General features: G+C 47.4%; 1 protein-coding gene across 1 annotated transcript in view; it reads left to right on the plus strand.

The window, feature by feature from the left end:
• Window positions 1-12,944, plus strand: part of GLI3 (GLI family zinc finger 3) — a gene marked incomplete at its 3' end in the record, with an annotated part of 271,120 nt that extends 258,176 nt beyond the window's left edge. Inside the window, exons 13-15 of the mRNA XM_082845989.1 lie at window positions 4,663-4,953; window positions 9,387-9,714; window positions 10,615-12,944. Of these exons, the coding sequence (XP_082702115.1) occupies window positions 4,663-4,953; window positions 9,387-9,714; window positions 10,615-12,944 (2,949 nt within the window). The remainder of the gene's footprint in view (window positions 1-4,662; window positions 4,954-9,386; window positions 9,715-10,614) is intronic.
• Window positions 12,945-16,439: the final 3,495 nt, after the last annotated feature.

Raw genomic sequence — 16,439 nt, forward strand, 5'->3', positions numbered from 1 at the left:
AGCTTACTGCTAAGACAGCCACTTTTATTTGCTTTCTCCAGGTGGTATCTTCAAAGGCGCTTATATCAAAAAAGACTTTTGCAGAGTAACCCACCTTGGCTAAATAGGGCTTCCAGACATCCTAAATTCCAAAGGATCTTGGAAGCTAGAAACCCAGAATGGTTTCTAGTCAGTTATTTAAGATAATATATTGAGTAAAGCTTCATGGTCGTAGTTGGTTCCTGTTGTGTTGTTGTTATTTTTAGATATTTATCCCCCCAAATTTCGGAGAAGCGTAAGAATGAGCGAAAATGCTTTCCAATTCATTTTGTTTACATTTTAATGCACGTCTGCCTGCAGACCTCCAATTTCTCCTTGAAGATCTAGCTTAGATTCTTCCTCGTCTGTGAAGTCTTCTCTTGAATGTACCAGAGATTAACACAAAGGCTCCCCACGTTTGTGGTAGAAATAGGCTAGCTACCCACAATTTGTTCCCATGAGATGTAGTTTTGCCCCACAAAGTAGGTCATCAGTTTGCTTGAAATTGTGTGAGAGGAGCATTTTGACCTTGGCATGACTCTCATCTGGCCCTACAAGGTGCCAATCAGGCCCATTCTTGATCTTCCAGATGGAGAACTGGGAGAGGGAATTTGGTAAAAGTGGACCATTCAGCTCACTGGCCATTGGCTTGAAGGCGGCAGAGATGGTCCTCACCAAGTTTCCTTTCAGCCGAACTGACAGAGCAAAAACATCTCTAAGAGGATTAGCCACACTAAAAAAAAGCACACTCACACGTAAACTCACACACATGAGTTCACTTATACAGACGCTTTCTGAATGGTTCATAGTAGAATAAGGAAGCCTGAGTCCTTTAGGATCTCATTATCGATCCAGTGTTTGCAGATGTTTTAGAGGAGATGCCACATCTCCATCTTTTACGTCAAAAATGCTTTACAGTGTGCGATAGTGGCGGTGTAATCCGCTGTACTTGTTTTGTACCAACTTCTAGGGGGTCTAGCATAGGCAGATCCATAGAGACAGAAAGTAGATGGGTAGTTGCCAGGGGCTGGGCGAAGGGGAATAGGGTGACTGCCAGTACGTGCAGGGTTTCTTCTTGGAATAATGAAGATATTTGGGAATTTGATACTGGGGACGATTGCACAAGATTGTGAACGTACTAAATGCCACTGAATTGTGCAGCTTAAAAGGGTTATTTTTATGGGATGTGAATTAAATCTCAATTTTAAATGTTTTAGGGGATTTGATTAACTTAGAATTTAATTAATATGTTTACATTTCATGTATTTAAGTACAATTATGACTAGAAACTTAGAGGGCATTCATTCCTGTAGATTCTCTCCTGTTACTGTGGATCAGTTTGGGCCCTGGGTATGTTAGGACTTTACATATAAACATAGTGACAGAGCTTTGTATCTTTTTATGGACTTCAAATGTGTGCCCATGTCTCTGCTTTAATTAAGTGCATTATATTTAAACATGAATTCTTCTGTGCAGTAAAAAGTGCAATGTTGTAGAGAGTTTAATATCCATCATGAGATGAAAACATACCTTGGTCCACAATATCTTTCACCAAGGTTGAGCAACTTACCTAAAATAAATTATTAACATTGGCCATAAACCCATAAATATAATTTTATTCACAAACACGTAAATCATTTTTTCTCTGTTCCACATAGAGAAAGCCCTCGTCCTTGCGTATGAATGATGGACGGTTTCAGATACACCAAAATTAAGTGTATCCAGGAAATCCAGACTTGCATCATCAAGCAATTGTAGACAAATCTAGATGTCTTCTTTCATTTCTTTGCTCTCTTATTTGTATCTTAGTTCTTTCACTGAACAAATATTGATAGCTAGTTATCTGCCGAGCACTTTGCTATTCTGGATGAGGCAAGCAGGGTGGAATAGAACAGGAAGGGAGCAGTACCCATTCGGGTAATCTAGGTCTCCTCCCCGCCCCCATGGCTGCCCTGCCCATTTAGGGTCACTGAACCATCGCAGTGGCCTCTGACCGGGCTCCCTACTCCAGAACAGGGAGCTCCCGTTCCTCCCCAAACCAGACGAAGCCAGTTTCTTGGAGCTCTGATTTGGTTGTATCTTCCTCTCCAGAAAGTTCCAGTGGCTCCGTTTTTCCCATAGGAAATGTTTAGACTCCTTAGGCTTGTATTTGCTCTCACTGGACCCAAGCCTTCCCTTTCACCATTCCCTTGACCTCTCACAATGGTGACCATGAATGGAACCTTCCAGACAGCCATGCCTGCATGCCTGAAGTGGTCCTGCTGCTGGACCTTTGCTCTGGCTACTTTTTTTTTTTTTTTTTGTGCATCCTCTTGCCCTCATTTTTATCCTTCAGCATCTTGTTTGTCTTTCAGGACCCAACTACGACGCCTCTTCCTAATCAAATCTCTGTTTATTGAGCACTTATTATGTGCCCCACATCACATCGTGGTAAGCACCGCGTGCACATGGTCTGATTTAGCCCGTACCCTGACCCCATGATCTGGGCGTTATACCCAGATACAGAAACTAAATTGATGCCTCCCACGATCATCCCAAGGGTGATCTGTCCACATCTGTCCACATCCTTCTCTAGCATCCACACTTTGTACTGTAGATAATTCATGCTGTCTTATTTTTCCTACCGTATTTTATACCCCTTGAGATTTGATCCTGTCTTATAAAACTTTGTGCTCAGAGTCTTGCCTATAGTAGGGGCCATTAAATGTTTACCAAAAATTTTATTTGGATACATTCTACACAGTCAAGTAGAATAAGTATCCCCACTTTCACAAAATACCTTTCAGTTCAGGGAGTCAAGAAGGCAATGACAGTACCAAAAGTTAAGTATCCAGGACAGGAAATACGGGTAACTCAGAATCCTGACAACATTTATCTTTACCTACCATTAGATTGCATTTCAGTCAGTCATCACAACAGAATTTGGGGGCCAAGAAACGTAACTGAGTTAATGTGTTTTCTTGTGAAGTTAAGTTTCCTGACCCTGTGTTCTTGGAGTTTTTTTGTAGGTGGCTGTTATATATGTCCACATGCAAGGGCACATGGGCACACATGTATGTTCTGTTGGTCCCGGAAATGCAGGAGCTCATGAACATTAGCAGATTCATTCCACCTCTAGCTGTGTTCCCATTTCCCAGCTAACCCGTGATACGTACATGCAGATATTTATGGGAAGAGTAGCTCTTCAAACATGTAGCACTGGCCTGGCTTTGTGCCCCCTCTCCCTACCCCATGCATTCCTGTCTGTCTGTCACAGCAGCAGCAGAGTGAGCAAAGCACAGGGCCGAGGTCAGATGCTGTACGGTAATAGCACTAATCATCAGAGCCATTCTTCTGTCCCTAATGCATAGAATTTGATGTGCTCATTTCATTATATATATATGCTGCAAATCACACAGGCTCCTGAGTAGAAGTAATTTGTGGTTAATGGGAATCAATTCTACCCAAAAGAATCGCAAATTTGGAGGTGAGGTCTCTCAAGATAATTTCTGGAATCTTTATTTCACTACTTTAGGACATTTCATCATTTTAGGTAGCTCTCAGTCTGTTCTTGGGCTTTTAGGGAAAAAGCATAATTCTATAAGACAGGGAATCTTTAATATAACTGTAATGGATGCATTATATTAAGCATGACTTTTATGACTATTGTTTACCTAATAGCACATATTCTGGTATACACAGAGGTAAATATAGACTCATATAAGTATCCTTGAATATATTAGATTTCAAGGGAAGTAAAGGAAATCACAGTTCTGACGTTGGTCATGAATACAATGCCATGAGTTCTGTGATGCGAGTAAATACTCAGCTATAAGGGTCCATATAATTTTTTATGACTGTATCTGTAGGCTTGATCACTGGCCCACGTAGAAAAGAAAAGTAGCATGAACTAATTTCTAGATCTTAGTACTCGCGAGCAGAGCCTCATGCAGGAATCCTCGTCTCCAGGACGAGATCCATCCGCCCTCATCGGTTTACGAGTAAGCATTCGTGGACACTCCGACAGGGCTTACGACTTCGAAGATCAGAAAGGTCCTGGATATTCTGAGCCCTGAACAACCCCCGCAATTGTAATACAACCCAAAGGAAAGTATTTTAGTGATATCTAACCCGGGAGAGGCTGCAGGCAATTTTTTTTTTTTACGGTGTCAATGTGTAAAGAGCTCATTTTCAAAGGAGGTAGAGTGATACTAGGTCTGAGAACCAGGACATTTGTAAGAAAGGTCTTCACACCAGCTCTCCCCAAAGCGTTCTTCTCATTAAAGGATGGGTGTCTTTTAGCCTTCTTCTGTTATCATCAGCAGTATCATCACCACCATCCTCATCATCAAATTATCCCTTGAGCACCACGTGACACCACGATACTTCTTCCTACTCACAGGATAAATGCTTCCAAGAACATAAGCGCCATTTACATGTTCTCCGCTCACCCTGAGCACTCTCTAAAATAATAATGTATTCAAGCTGGATTCTTAAAGGTTTATTAAACCTTTGCACCACTTAGAGGGTTTTGAACACCTCACAGCCTTGTGAGCGTGCTTTGAAAGAATTAAAAATATAACGAGGAGCCACAAAAGACCGTCGGGCGGGGGGAATAATCGCTTTGATAACAACCTCTTCTTTCATCCTGGGGGCATTTGGCAGAAACCGTACGTGTGCAAAATCCCCGGCTGCACCAAGCGCTACACAGACCCCAGCTCCCTCCGGAAACACGTGAAGACCGTGCACGGCCCAGAGGCTCACGTCACCAAGAAGCAGCGTGGGGACGTGCATCCCAGGCCCCCGGCGCCACGAGATTCCGGCGGCCACTCACAGTCTAGGTCACCCGGCCGGCAGACTCAGGGAGCCCTCGGGGAGCAAAAGGACCTCAGCAACACTACCTCAAAGCGGGAAGAATGCCTCCAAGTGAAAACGGTCAAGGCGGAGAAGCCCATGGTATGTCATTCGCTTTCCTTCCGGTTTTCCCCAACGTTCTCCCAGGTGTTTAAAGGGGCCAGGTAGGGCGCTGAGGGCAGGGGTGAGGGGCGGACTTCACTGCCCCGTTCTCACTGCATCCCACTGTTTGATTTCCGGAGGTCAGAGCTCCCTGAGCCGGATGGCCTACCCCAGGTTGATCTGCACGGCAGAGCTCAGCTCAGAAAAGAGTTCCAGGGTTTCCTAACTGGTTTTTGAAATCCATCTGGAAGCATCCCACCTTGCGGCAGGTCGACAGACACCGCAGTGCACCTTTTCAGCAGGTCTCTGATGTAGAGAATCCTCCGTTCAGTCCTTCTGTAAACATATTTTCTGACTTTTTTGCCCTGGTGACCCCAAGATAAATAAGCCACGGCCCCTATTCTTTATGGGTCTGTAGTCCAGTGGGATAGGGAGACCAAGAAGCAAACACAACTCAGTGTGATGGGGCTTTAAGACAAGTCTGAGTCACAGGGTTCGGAGCCAGTGCACTCGAGGACACGACGGGAAGGCAGAGGGCAGGCGGCCGCCAGGTTCAGTGCTCAGAGAGGCGAAGGACCGCATGCTGGAGGGCAAGACCGGGAGCGGCCAGGCCCCAGCCTTGGGGCCCCGGGGGAATGTGCCAGAGGAAAAAGTGGGGGAGGATATAAAGGGATTTTTTTAGGTTTTCTAAGTTAGAAAAGACAACCCCAGCACCAATCTAGAGACTGGTTGATAGACTTCGAGACCGTATCTGCAGTGGTGCCTGAACTGAGGAGGTGGAAAGCAAGGGAGGGATTTGAAAGACGTCATCAGCAAAAATCATATGGTTGGATGACAAATAGGAGACATGGATTAAGCTACTGTTGCAGCTCCTTTCAAACTTCACTTGGTGATTTTGCCTTATGCCTGGGCCAGAATGAACTATCTAAAATTTTTCCAAAGACAACGAGAAAAATGAAGAGAGTAGCGATCAGAGGAGATTTAGTACATTTGTATTTGGCATATGTATAATGCAGTCAGCTCTGCGCTTTGGGTTCTAGTCTGTCAATCTCGGGATGTGGAAGCAACGTACTAGATAGAAGTCACAGGCTTAAACTTCCAGATGCATGGAAATGACCAGACAGGCAGATTTCTACTCAGTTCAAAGAAGCATTTGCTTCAAATGAGAAAAGTCCAAGAATTGTATGGACATCCTATGAATTCCTAAGTTATGTCACCATGTAGCGGTATGTCTGGGCGGGAATTAATGCACATAAAACTTCAGAATCGATAGAGTGGAATTTAATGACTTACTGAGTTTGTCTTTAAACTCTTACGAGTCTTAGAAAGTGACACTAAGTCTAGCCCAAAATCATGCAAATAATCTATCCAGATGTATCATTATTTCCCAGTGGGTAGCCCTACTTTGCTTTTAAAAAAACACCTTAGTAAGAAGTTTATATACGTGTTATGACTGATCACTATACTTTTGAATTAATCAATTTGTAAACTGTGTTTTGTGTACTTTTTTGGGGGGGGGAGCATTTATCAATTTCCTAAAATAAAGTCCACCTATATAATAATTGTGCAAAAGATTCAACCGTTTATCCTCAAGTGTTTAATGAAACAAGGAAAGTGAATTTGTGGTCTCCTAGATTATGTCATTGAAAGACAACGATTTATGTTTTTAGGACATCCTAGGAACCCAGAATCCCTTGTACTTTTACTGTACATCCATAGCAAAAAAAGTTTTAAAAAAAAGAAAAGAAAAGAAAACTTATCTCTTCTCCAAACACCCATTCTTTAAAAAGAAAATTGGTAGAAATAAAAATTTACAGTGGGGCTTCCCTGGTGGCGCAGTGGTTGGGAGTCCGCCTGCCGATGCAGGGGACACGGGTTTGTGTCCCGGTCTGGGAAGATCCCACGTGCTGTGGAGCGGCTGGGCCCGTGAGCCATGGCCGCTGAGCCTGTGCGTCCGGAGCCTGTGCTCCGCAACGGGAGAGGCCACAACAGTGACAGGCCCGCGTACCGCAAAAAAAAAAAAAAAAAAAAAATTACAGTGATTTTGCTCAGTGACATCTGAGGTTCTCCAAGATGTGAAATATTTTATAAAATAATTAAATCATAGAAACAAAGGGCTGGAAAGAGTTCACAGAGACTGAGACTAGACCCCTTATATTACCGGTGTGGAAACTGAGGCTCAGTGAGGTTAATAAATTAATCAAATTTCCACGGGAGACTATTTTATGAATATGTACACACACATGTAAATATAAGTAGATATCTTCATAGGCGTTTACTAAGGTACAGATATACATTTCTAATATTCTTTCTTCAAAAACTTGTCTTTGATTTGCTCATCATGCTATAAATTAAATTCTTTCTCCTTTTTTTCTTCTTATTCCACTTCTCTTCTGTGTAATGCTCCTAAATGTCTTCTTCTCACTTCCTAAGGACAGTGGGTAATAAGGTGAGGGAATTTTGGCTTCTCTGCTCTCTTTGTTTTGTTTTCATTTAACTTTTATTTGTTTCACTTTTCTTTCGTCTTTGTCCTTTGTGATATTTTTAGTAGTGGACGTTACTCAGATATGTTTCCAACATAGCAGTGATGTGTTTTGAACATTCAGCATGTGGAAAATGTGGAGTTAGATGTTGAAATCCATCATTCTATTTGTCTAGGTTTTCATAATAAATCACACTGGGGCCGACCAAGCAGATGTTCTCAAAGACTATTTAATTGTCATATTGACTAGTGTAAATTTATGCTTGGACCAGACGTGCACCACCTTCTTAGAGCAAGATCTGAATACACTTGTGGGCAGTTTAATCTATATTGAAACGTCTGCGCTCCTTTACTCATTTCCTAATTGTAGGTGCGTGTGAGCCTTCTTCTGGGCCCTGTGGAAGTGTGAGCCTGCATGTGCGTGTGTACATACACACAGATTCACATCCACACACACACATGCTGATTTGACAATCCAAGGGTAAAAGACATCCAAAGCCCTGGATGATCTAAGTTCTCTGCAAAGGAGCAGGTGGTCTGGCCCTTCAGGACACTGCAGAAGCAAAAACGTAAGACAGGCTTCATGCATTCACGATCACATTTGTGTATCTTATTTTTCTCTGCTTGGTTGCCCAGGACACACTTAGTGTACCATGTGGTGCTCGCTTAGAAAGTGTTCATTTGCTTGGGTGTATGTACTGTGTTCTCAGAAAAACTGTTCCACGGAAAATGACTGTGTCCAGACCCCTTGCTGACAGCACTGTGGTTCCACCAGAGACCACAGCCGTCTATACTGGAGTGTGTGTAGTTATCTGTCCCTGCTCTTGGGCTGCTGTCAGGCTTTAGTTTTTAGGTAACACCGGAGAGGGTGCTGCAGAAGAATGGAAGGGAGGCCGGTCTGGGAGTCTAGGTCATCACAGTGTTCGCTTTGTGACTTTGGGCAGTCACTGAACTTCTCTGAACATCACTTTTCTTATCTCTGCCTAAAGGATTAGAGTGTTTATCCACCAGGGCACCACTGGAATTTTAGATGGGCCAGTTCCAGGTTGTGTGGACTGCTCAATGCAGGCCATTCTATAGAGGGCTCCCAAATGTGGAGACAGTGAGCTTTCCAGTCCCCACGGCCAGGGGCCCGTGGAGGGCGTTCTTTCCCTGAGAACCAGTGGACCAGATTAAGTTCCCATCGAGTTGCAGAACTGGCTTACCCAGTCCACTTGGTTGGGGTTAGGGAGACCGGGCCCATTTCTCCTAGTGCAATGCGGATCCTCTCTGGCTATAGCAGAAGCCAAGTGATTGAAGTTTTCCCTCTCACAACTGCTTTTACCTACACCCTGCTTGGAGTTCTACAAAGCAAGAAAATGTAGAAGGAAAGTAGAGAGGTTACAACAGCCCGGAATAGTATAGAAGGGCTGGTTGGAGGGGAGTTAACGTGTGCTCTTAGAACATATATTCCGAGGACTAAAGCGATTATAATAACTGCTAACGCTCTCCGAGCCAATTAATTACTGTCATCCAGGTCTTTTTGAACTTTGTGTGTTTTCAGGGCTTTACACCTCTTTCCCACAACAATCCCTAGGATAAATAAGTTGTCCCCATTTTCTGGATAAGCAAACTGACGTTTAGAGTGGCTAAGTAATTTGCCCAAAGGATAAAGTCATGGAGGTGGGGTGGGAACCAACAAGGAAGTGTGATGCAGAGCCGGCATTTGGGGCAGGGTTCCGTGGCTGATACATCATATCCGGCACCCCCGCTGTCCATTCCCTCCGCTGCACGTCCGCCGGCAGCGCGGTCACTGAGGTTGAGGGAGGCCGCCTCCACTCACCGGCACGTAGTTCTCCTCATCCCACCCACTGAGAATCCCGCAGGACTTGGTCTGCGTGATCTCTCGTCCTCCGCTCCCTGGCCTTTATCATTCGGCTGACATTTCTTTCCTTTCCTCTTGACCGGACAGACATCTCAGCCAAGCCCTGGTGGTCAGTCTTCATGCAGCAGCCAGCAGTCCCCCATCAGCAACTATTCCAACAGTGGGCTCGAGCTTCCTGTAACCGATGGAGGTGGTATGGGCGACCTCAGTGCCATTGACGAAACCCCAATCATGGACTCGACCATTTCCACTGCAACCACCGCCCTCGCTTTGCAAGCCCGGAGGAACCCGGCAGGGACCAAATGGATGGAGCACGTCAAGCTAGAAAGACTCAAACAAGTGAATGGAATGCTTCCGCGACTGCATCCCATTCTACCCCCCAAAGCCCCTGCGGTCTCTCCTCTCATAGGAAACGGTGAGCTCTGGCCAGTCCTCGTGTCTGCGCAGGGTTTTCTGTTCTTTCAGGGGCAGCCGGAGCACTAAGCAGACCCGGGCCCTTGGTTTTTGCATTTGCTTGTTTCCCCACCAGCCCTAAAATGATGCTGGAACCATAAATATTAGTGTTGCCTTTCTGGAGAGTCCATGTTTTAAAAGCAGGCAGTAAGAGGTTAATCCTGAAATGAAAAGTAAGACTGTGCATGACTCGTATTCTGATGGTGAAATCATACCTCTCAGACCAGGGGAAGGAAATCCCAGCCACAGAGGCATCCCGGGTTAGCACCTGTCTCTGGCTTCCACAGTCTGCAGCCAGGAGGTCAGCAGTCACTTTGACTGATGGCCCAGTTCAGAGAAAGGCAAGCCATCTTTGTCACCGTCGGCCCCCAGTCAGTTTGTGTTTCTGAGATCACACTCAAAATCGGCAGCATAACCCAAGGGTGAACCTCCCCCACCCTACCTACTCAGGTGCGCTACACCCGCATATGATGTCATGGGGAAGCCCTGAGCTTACATATATGCCTTCTGCCCTGGTACTTCCTATAACTTGAGCACTGTATATACTTCCAGGGACCCTTCACTTGGCCCTTACACTGCACCAGTGAAGGAGCTTAACTCATCCAGGGAGTTGTTCCTGTTTTCTTTAAACCAGGCGTGGGCCATGTACAGCTCCCACCTGCTCTTGTAAATAAAGTTTTATTGGCACCCAGCCTCACCCACCCCTTTACTACTGTCCCCAGGCCCTTTGGTGCTGCAGGGCAGCGATGGGTAACCTTGGCCGAGGCCGCCCGGCCCCAGAAACCGAAAAGAGTCACTGTTCGCCGACACCTGTGTTAAGTCATCCTGAAATGAACCCCTGTCTCCCCGGCTTTCTGTGCAGGCACGCAGCCCAGTACCAGCTGCAGTCTGGGCGGGCCCCCGCCCCTTCTCCCGAACAGAAGCGACCTTTCTGGGGTGGACATCACCATGTTGAACCTGCTCAACCGGAGAGACAGCAGCGCCAGCACCATCAGCTCCGCCTACCTGAGCAGCCGCCGCTCCTCCGGCATCTCGCCCTGCTTCTCCAGCCGCCGGTCCAGCGAGGCGTCCCAGGCCGAGGGGCGGCCCCAGAACGTGAGCGTGGCCGACTCCTACGACCCCATCTCCACCGACGCCTCGCGCAGGTCCAGCGAGGCCAGCCAGGGCGACGGCCTGCCCAGCCTGCTCAGCCTCACACCCGCCCAGCAGTACCGCCTGAAGGCCAAGTACGCCGCTGCCACGGGCGGTCCGCCGCCCACCCCGCTGCCCAACATGGAGAGGATGAGCCTCAAGACCCGGATGGCCCTGCTGAGCGATGGCAGGGAGCCCGCGGGGACCCTGCCGCCCGTACATCCTCCCCGGAGATGCAGCGACGGCGGCGCCCACGGGTACGGCCGGCGCCCGCTGCTGCCCCAGGATGCGCTGGGCAATGGCGTGAGAAGAGCCAGCGACCCGGTGCGGACGGCATCCGAGAGCCTCTCCCTGCCCCGGGTGCAGCGGTTCAACAGCCTTAACAGCTTCAACCCTCCGGTGTTGCCTCCATCCCTGGAGAAGCGTAATCTAGTGCTTCAGAACTACACGCGGCCAGACGGGGGCCAGTCCCGACACTTCCACGCGTCTCCCTGTCCCCCGAGCATTTCTGAGAACGTCACCCTGGAGTCCCTGGCCATGGACGCCGATGTGGGCCTGAACGATGAGGATCTCCTGCCCGACGACGTGGTGCAGTATTTAAATTCCCAGAACCCAGTCGGGTATGGGCAGCACTTCCCGGGCACCGTCTCTGATGACAGCAAAGTCCCCCACGGGCCCAGCTTGGGGAGCGGGCCCGGCGACTTTGACCCCCTTGGGCTGCCCGGCAGCCACGCCAGCCAGCAGTATCGCGGACTGGAGCCGCCCTGCACTGATGCCGGTAAATCCGACCTGCCCATTCAGTGGAACGAAGTCAGCTCAGGCAGCGCCGACCTGTCCTCCTCCAAGCTGAAATGCGGCCAGCGGTCCACAGCGCAGCACGCCCGCGCCTTCGGGTTGTACAGCCACGTGGGCGTCCACCCACAGAATCCCTTGAGGAGCGGGGCTGGCCCGGCCGGGGGGTATCCGACCCCCGGGGAGCACGGCGGCTCCTTCGGGGGCCCGGAGCACTTGGTGAGCCACGGCGGCGGCGGCGGAGCTGCGGGCACCAACGGGAACGCCTTCCACGAACAGCCCTATAAGGCCCAGCAGTATGGGAACTGCCTGGCCCGGCAGCCCGGCTTGCTCGACGGGGCCTGCGGTGCCGGGATGCAGGCAGCAAAGCTGAAAAGCATCCCCGTGCAAGGGAGCGGGAGCCAGCCGGATTTTGGCCTGTCGGCACCGAATGAGTCAGCTGGCAGCACGGTGAACGGCATGCCCAGCCCAGACCCGGTGGGACAGGGATACCTGGCGCATCAGCTCCTCAGTGACGGCATGCACCCCCAGGGGGCAGGCCGCCCCGGGCAGCACATGCTGGGGCACGGTAGCGCTACCTCACATATCCACGTCTATCAAGGGCCAGAAAGCGGCCTGCCAGGGCCTCCCAGCACCGGCATCCAGCCGTCGAGCCTGGCAGCCGTCAGGGGCTACCAGCCGTGTGCCAGCTACGGGGGCAGCCGGCGCCAGGCTGGGCCGAGGGGCGGCCTCGCTCTGCAGCCAGGACAGCTCAGTGACCCAAGTCAGACCTGCAGGGTGAATGGCATCAAGATGGAGATGCCAGGGCAGCCCCATCAGCTCTATTCGAATGTGCAGAGTTACTCTGGTCAGTTCTATGACCAAACCATTGGCTTCGGTCAGCAAGACATGAAAACTGGGTCCTTCTCCGTGTCAGAAGCCAACTGCCTGCTCCAGGGGGCGAGCGCCGAAAACTCTGAATTACTCTCCCCAGGTGCTAACCAGGTGACGAGCACAGTGGACAGCCTCGACAGCCACGACCTGGAAGGGGTGCAGATTGATTTCGACGCTATCATAGATGACGCGGACCACGCCAGCCTGATGTCAGGAGCCCTGAGCCCGAGTATCATTCAGAACCTTTCTCACAGCTCGTCCCGCCTCACCACGCCACGCGCCGCCCTCCCGTTGCCAGCTCTGTCTCTGAGCACCACCAACATGGCAATCGGGGACATGAGTTCTCTGCTGACCTCCCTCGCGGAAGAAAGCAAATTCCTTGCAGTTATGCAGTAGGCATTAGGGGGAAAAAAAAAAAAGACTGCCAAGAGACCTGAAACTTTAGGAGTTTAAAAGATTAAATTGACCCTTTTTTTTTTTGGCTGTTTCGTTTTCGTTTTTTTTAGTTCTGTATATGTTTTAGCAATCTCATCTCACCTAACTGGGATGTGTTTCAAGTATATTCCTTTTATGGAAAAGGACTCTGAAAAACCCTAAAGTATTCTAGGGAGAAACTGTCTTCCATTTCAGTTTTGAATCAGTATTGTTACACTCGAAACACCCTCTTTTTTAAAAAACTGTAAGCCTGCCCCCCTCCTTTTTTTTTTAGTAAACCGGTGTAAGTGTGTGATGTGCATGTTCTTTCTTTCTTTTTGGAGAGAGGGCAGATGAAAGGATTTGACATGTTTCTCTGTTACTCCAAGGAAATAGGAACTGGTGTGCTTGTGACCAAGGGGTTATACTTCCAGCTTTTTTCCATTTTCCTTTATGTGTGTCCAACGTTTGTTTTCGTGTTTTGTTTCTTTTGTTTTTTAATTCCCACACTGGGCACGAGAATCAGAACATGGAGAGGGAGTTCGGGAATCTCTTGTGAGTGTACTGTATCAGAGGTCACAGGTTTTTGAGATGCTCCTTGCCCGCAGTTCAGTTCAGAGCATGCTTTAGACAGATACACACAGGTCGAAATTTGGGACTCCTGCACATGACATGGTGTGCCCACCACTGGGGTTTAAAATTCTTCCTGTCCATACGTGAGCTTGGGGTGGGTACGTCTGTACGACAGTTCTCAGTTATCGACCTTGCCTCCTGTCTCTCTTTCTGTCCGTGAATGTTCAGTGCTCTTCCAGGGAGACGGGGAAGGGCGCTGGGTGACACTCAGACATACGCTGTTACTTTCATCTGTTCTGGTAAGAAGGTAGGTGGACTGCAGATTCAAGCTACCCTGGAGAATTTGTTTGGGGAATATTTGTGGGTTTGCGTATTTGTTGATAGTTCCATTTCTTGCCCCATTTTCATAGATAACTGAGAATTGATGATATCTAGTTCTGAGTATATAGGTACTTAACCCCACAACTGGCTATGTCATTAACATATGTTAATTCCACTATAGCGAAGGAGTATTTCTATTCTAAGTGCCCTATTTTAGGGGATTTATAAAACTTGGTTGTAAAAGAAAAAAGCTCACAGACAAAGATATTTGGAATAAATCGCTTCAGATACTTTTAGTATTTAAAAGCACTAGGGAAGAAGTTTTGTAGCTGTGTGGATACCTTTCTTTTGCACCCTATCTATGAAGTGATGCATCCATTTAAGAAGTTAAGTGTTGTATGCAGTTTGTCCTTCATGTGGACTTAATCTGGACTTTTTTGGATTAAAACATTTAAAGATTTAAAAAGTGCAGCTACTCCCCAGGTGCAGTTGCTACACATAAAAGACATACTATGTGTGCAGAGTATGTGGATTATCCAGCATTTTACTTTTAAAAATACGTAAGCTATGAAAATAAAACATCGACACCTCAGACTACCTGCTGTATGCTGTCCCCTTGACCCTGGAGTTGGATTTTTCCAAAGTGATTCATGAGTCCATTATGTGGCTTTTTCCCTTTATTCCTGCCATTTAAATGAGTATTAGACAAAATCAAATAAAAGTATTAAATAGAAAGAATATTAGGAGCAGTCCATTTTTCTCATGTTTACGTTCTCTCATTTGGACCAAGAATCTCAGTGTGGAAGTAAAATTGCCCTTTGGGACTTTGGCTAAGACAGTCGGTTTGCTTTCAACTAAATGAAAGCAGAGAGATGCTGAGGTTCTCCGGCCATCCCCACCCCCTTCCCCGTGCAACACCTACATTTAAATCAAAGGAAGCATCCACTTCAGAACAGAGTCTAAAATCAAAAGACAAGTAGTGATCTGAGCGAGGAGAGTTGAGTCTCTACCACTTTTTAATGGAAAGATCAAGGCATTTTCTGTGTTCTTCACACAGGTCATGATCTGGTTACAAAATCAGTAATCCATTCCATGAATCTTGTTTTTGCCACGAACTCAAAATCTCCAGGTCCTGGTCTGAGCTTGCACGCCCCTGTGGCTTAATCCAATCCCTGTCTTCCTTCTCCTCCATCTGAATCCTTTCCCAAGTAGCATTCCTAGATGTGTCCTGCATTTATCAATTGCTATAATTTCCCATGTCACCTTTGCCACTACATGGAAGGATGGATGGAGCCTGGGATGAGCACGGTTGTCACCTCGTGCCTCTGTTTTTCCTTTGGTTTCTGGTGATTCTCCGGGTTACCCCCTATCTTTTTCTCTTCATACTTTGTTTTCTTTGCTCCCGCCTTCAGATTTGCAGGAGACACTCATGCTTCAGCTCAGTATTTGGCTTCTCTCAGTATGGAAATCTCAGAAAGATGGAGGAAAGGAGAGGTGGAAGAGGAAAGTGTATGTTTTCAATCTGTTGTGATAGTGTAAGGAAGATCTTCTGGGGCCACTTACAAGTGTCCCGTCTGGACATGGATCTCTGTAGACTTGGTGTCTCCTGTGATGGAACCCATCCCCAGCCTCCAGTCTTCTCTCCACTTCCCTGTCCCTTGCATTTAGGGAGATAACACCACCTCTCTAGGGTCCTGGCTACTTCGTAATGCAGGCTCATACACGGTACCGCCGTTTGGCATCCATGTTAAGCATGTCGAATCCATTTTGTTTTCTAAAGAACTAATTATACTGTCCCTGCTCCTCACTCACTGGCTCACCCTCTTGAGCTGCAGAGTTTCGATTCTTGCGATGTATGTGCCTTATTTTATGTTAATGTCGTCGAAGCGAGGGACCACTTGGTGTTGCCCAGTCAGGGCTCGAGGCTGCGTGCTCCCCAGACAAGAGCACACGATTGTAGCAGAGTCTGAGCTGTCTTGTAACCTGGCTTCCCATGTTGTTTTGAACTGATAGGAGGATGTCCTCTTCTGACAAGTTACTGTTGTGTATCCTGCAAACATGTAAGATAAAATACGAGTTCATTGTTTTCACCTTTTTTAGATTTTTTAAAAAATAAAATGTGTAATCCTTTTTTTAAAAGAAACACGTGTAAATACATTTAAGTATTGTAGGCATAGTGTTTGGACGTGGCCGGCCCCGGGCCTTCCTCGGATTAGCCTGCAGCCCGTGCAATGCCCACCCGCGCCCACCTCTAGCCCGGGGCTGCAGCCCCGCCACAGATGGACTCTACTTTTGCTTTCAGAACCACTTAGTCTTTTTATAACAAAGAGAAAGAACAATGTTTCTTACAATGTCAATAAAAAACTCTTTGTACTGAAATTTCTTGTAGGTGGTTTATTTAATTCACAGTTGAATGGGAAAAGGGCTTTCTTTGGAAAAATCCAGAACCTGTTTAGACCCAGGCCCCCTGACCCCCGACACACACACACACACACACACACACACACACACACACACACACACACACGCACGCACGCAGAGGGAACTTTTGCTCTGAGACCCAGATTCCTCATCCCAAAGATG

Source organism: Leucopleurus acutus, assembly GCF_964270905.1.
Source record: "Leucopleurus acutus genome assembly, chromosome: 9".
Classification (NCBI taxonomy): Eukaryota; Metazoa; Chordata; class Mammalia; order Artiodactyla; family Delphinidae; genus Leucopleurus; species Leucopleurus acutus.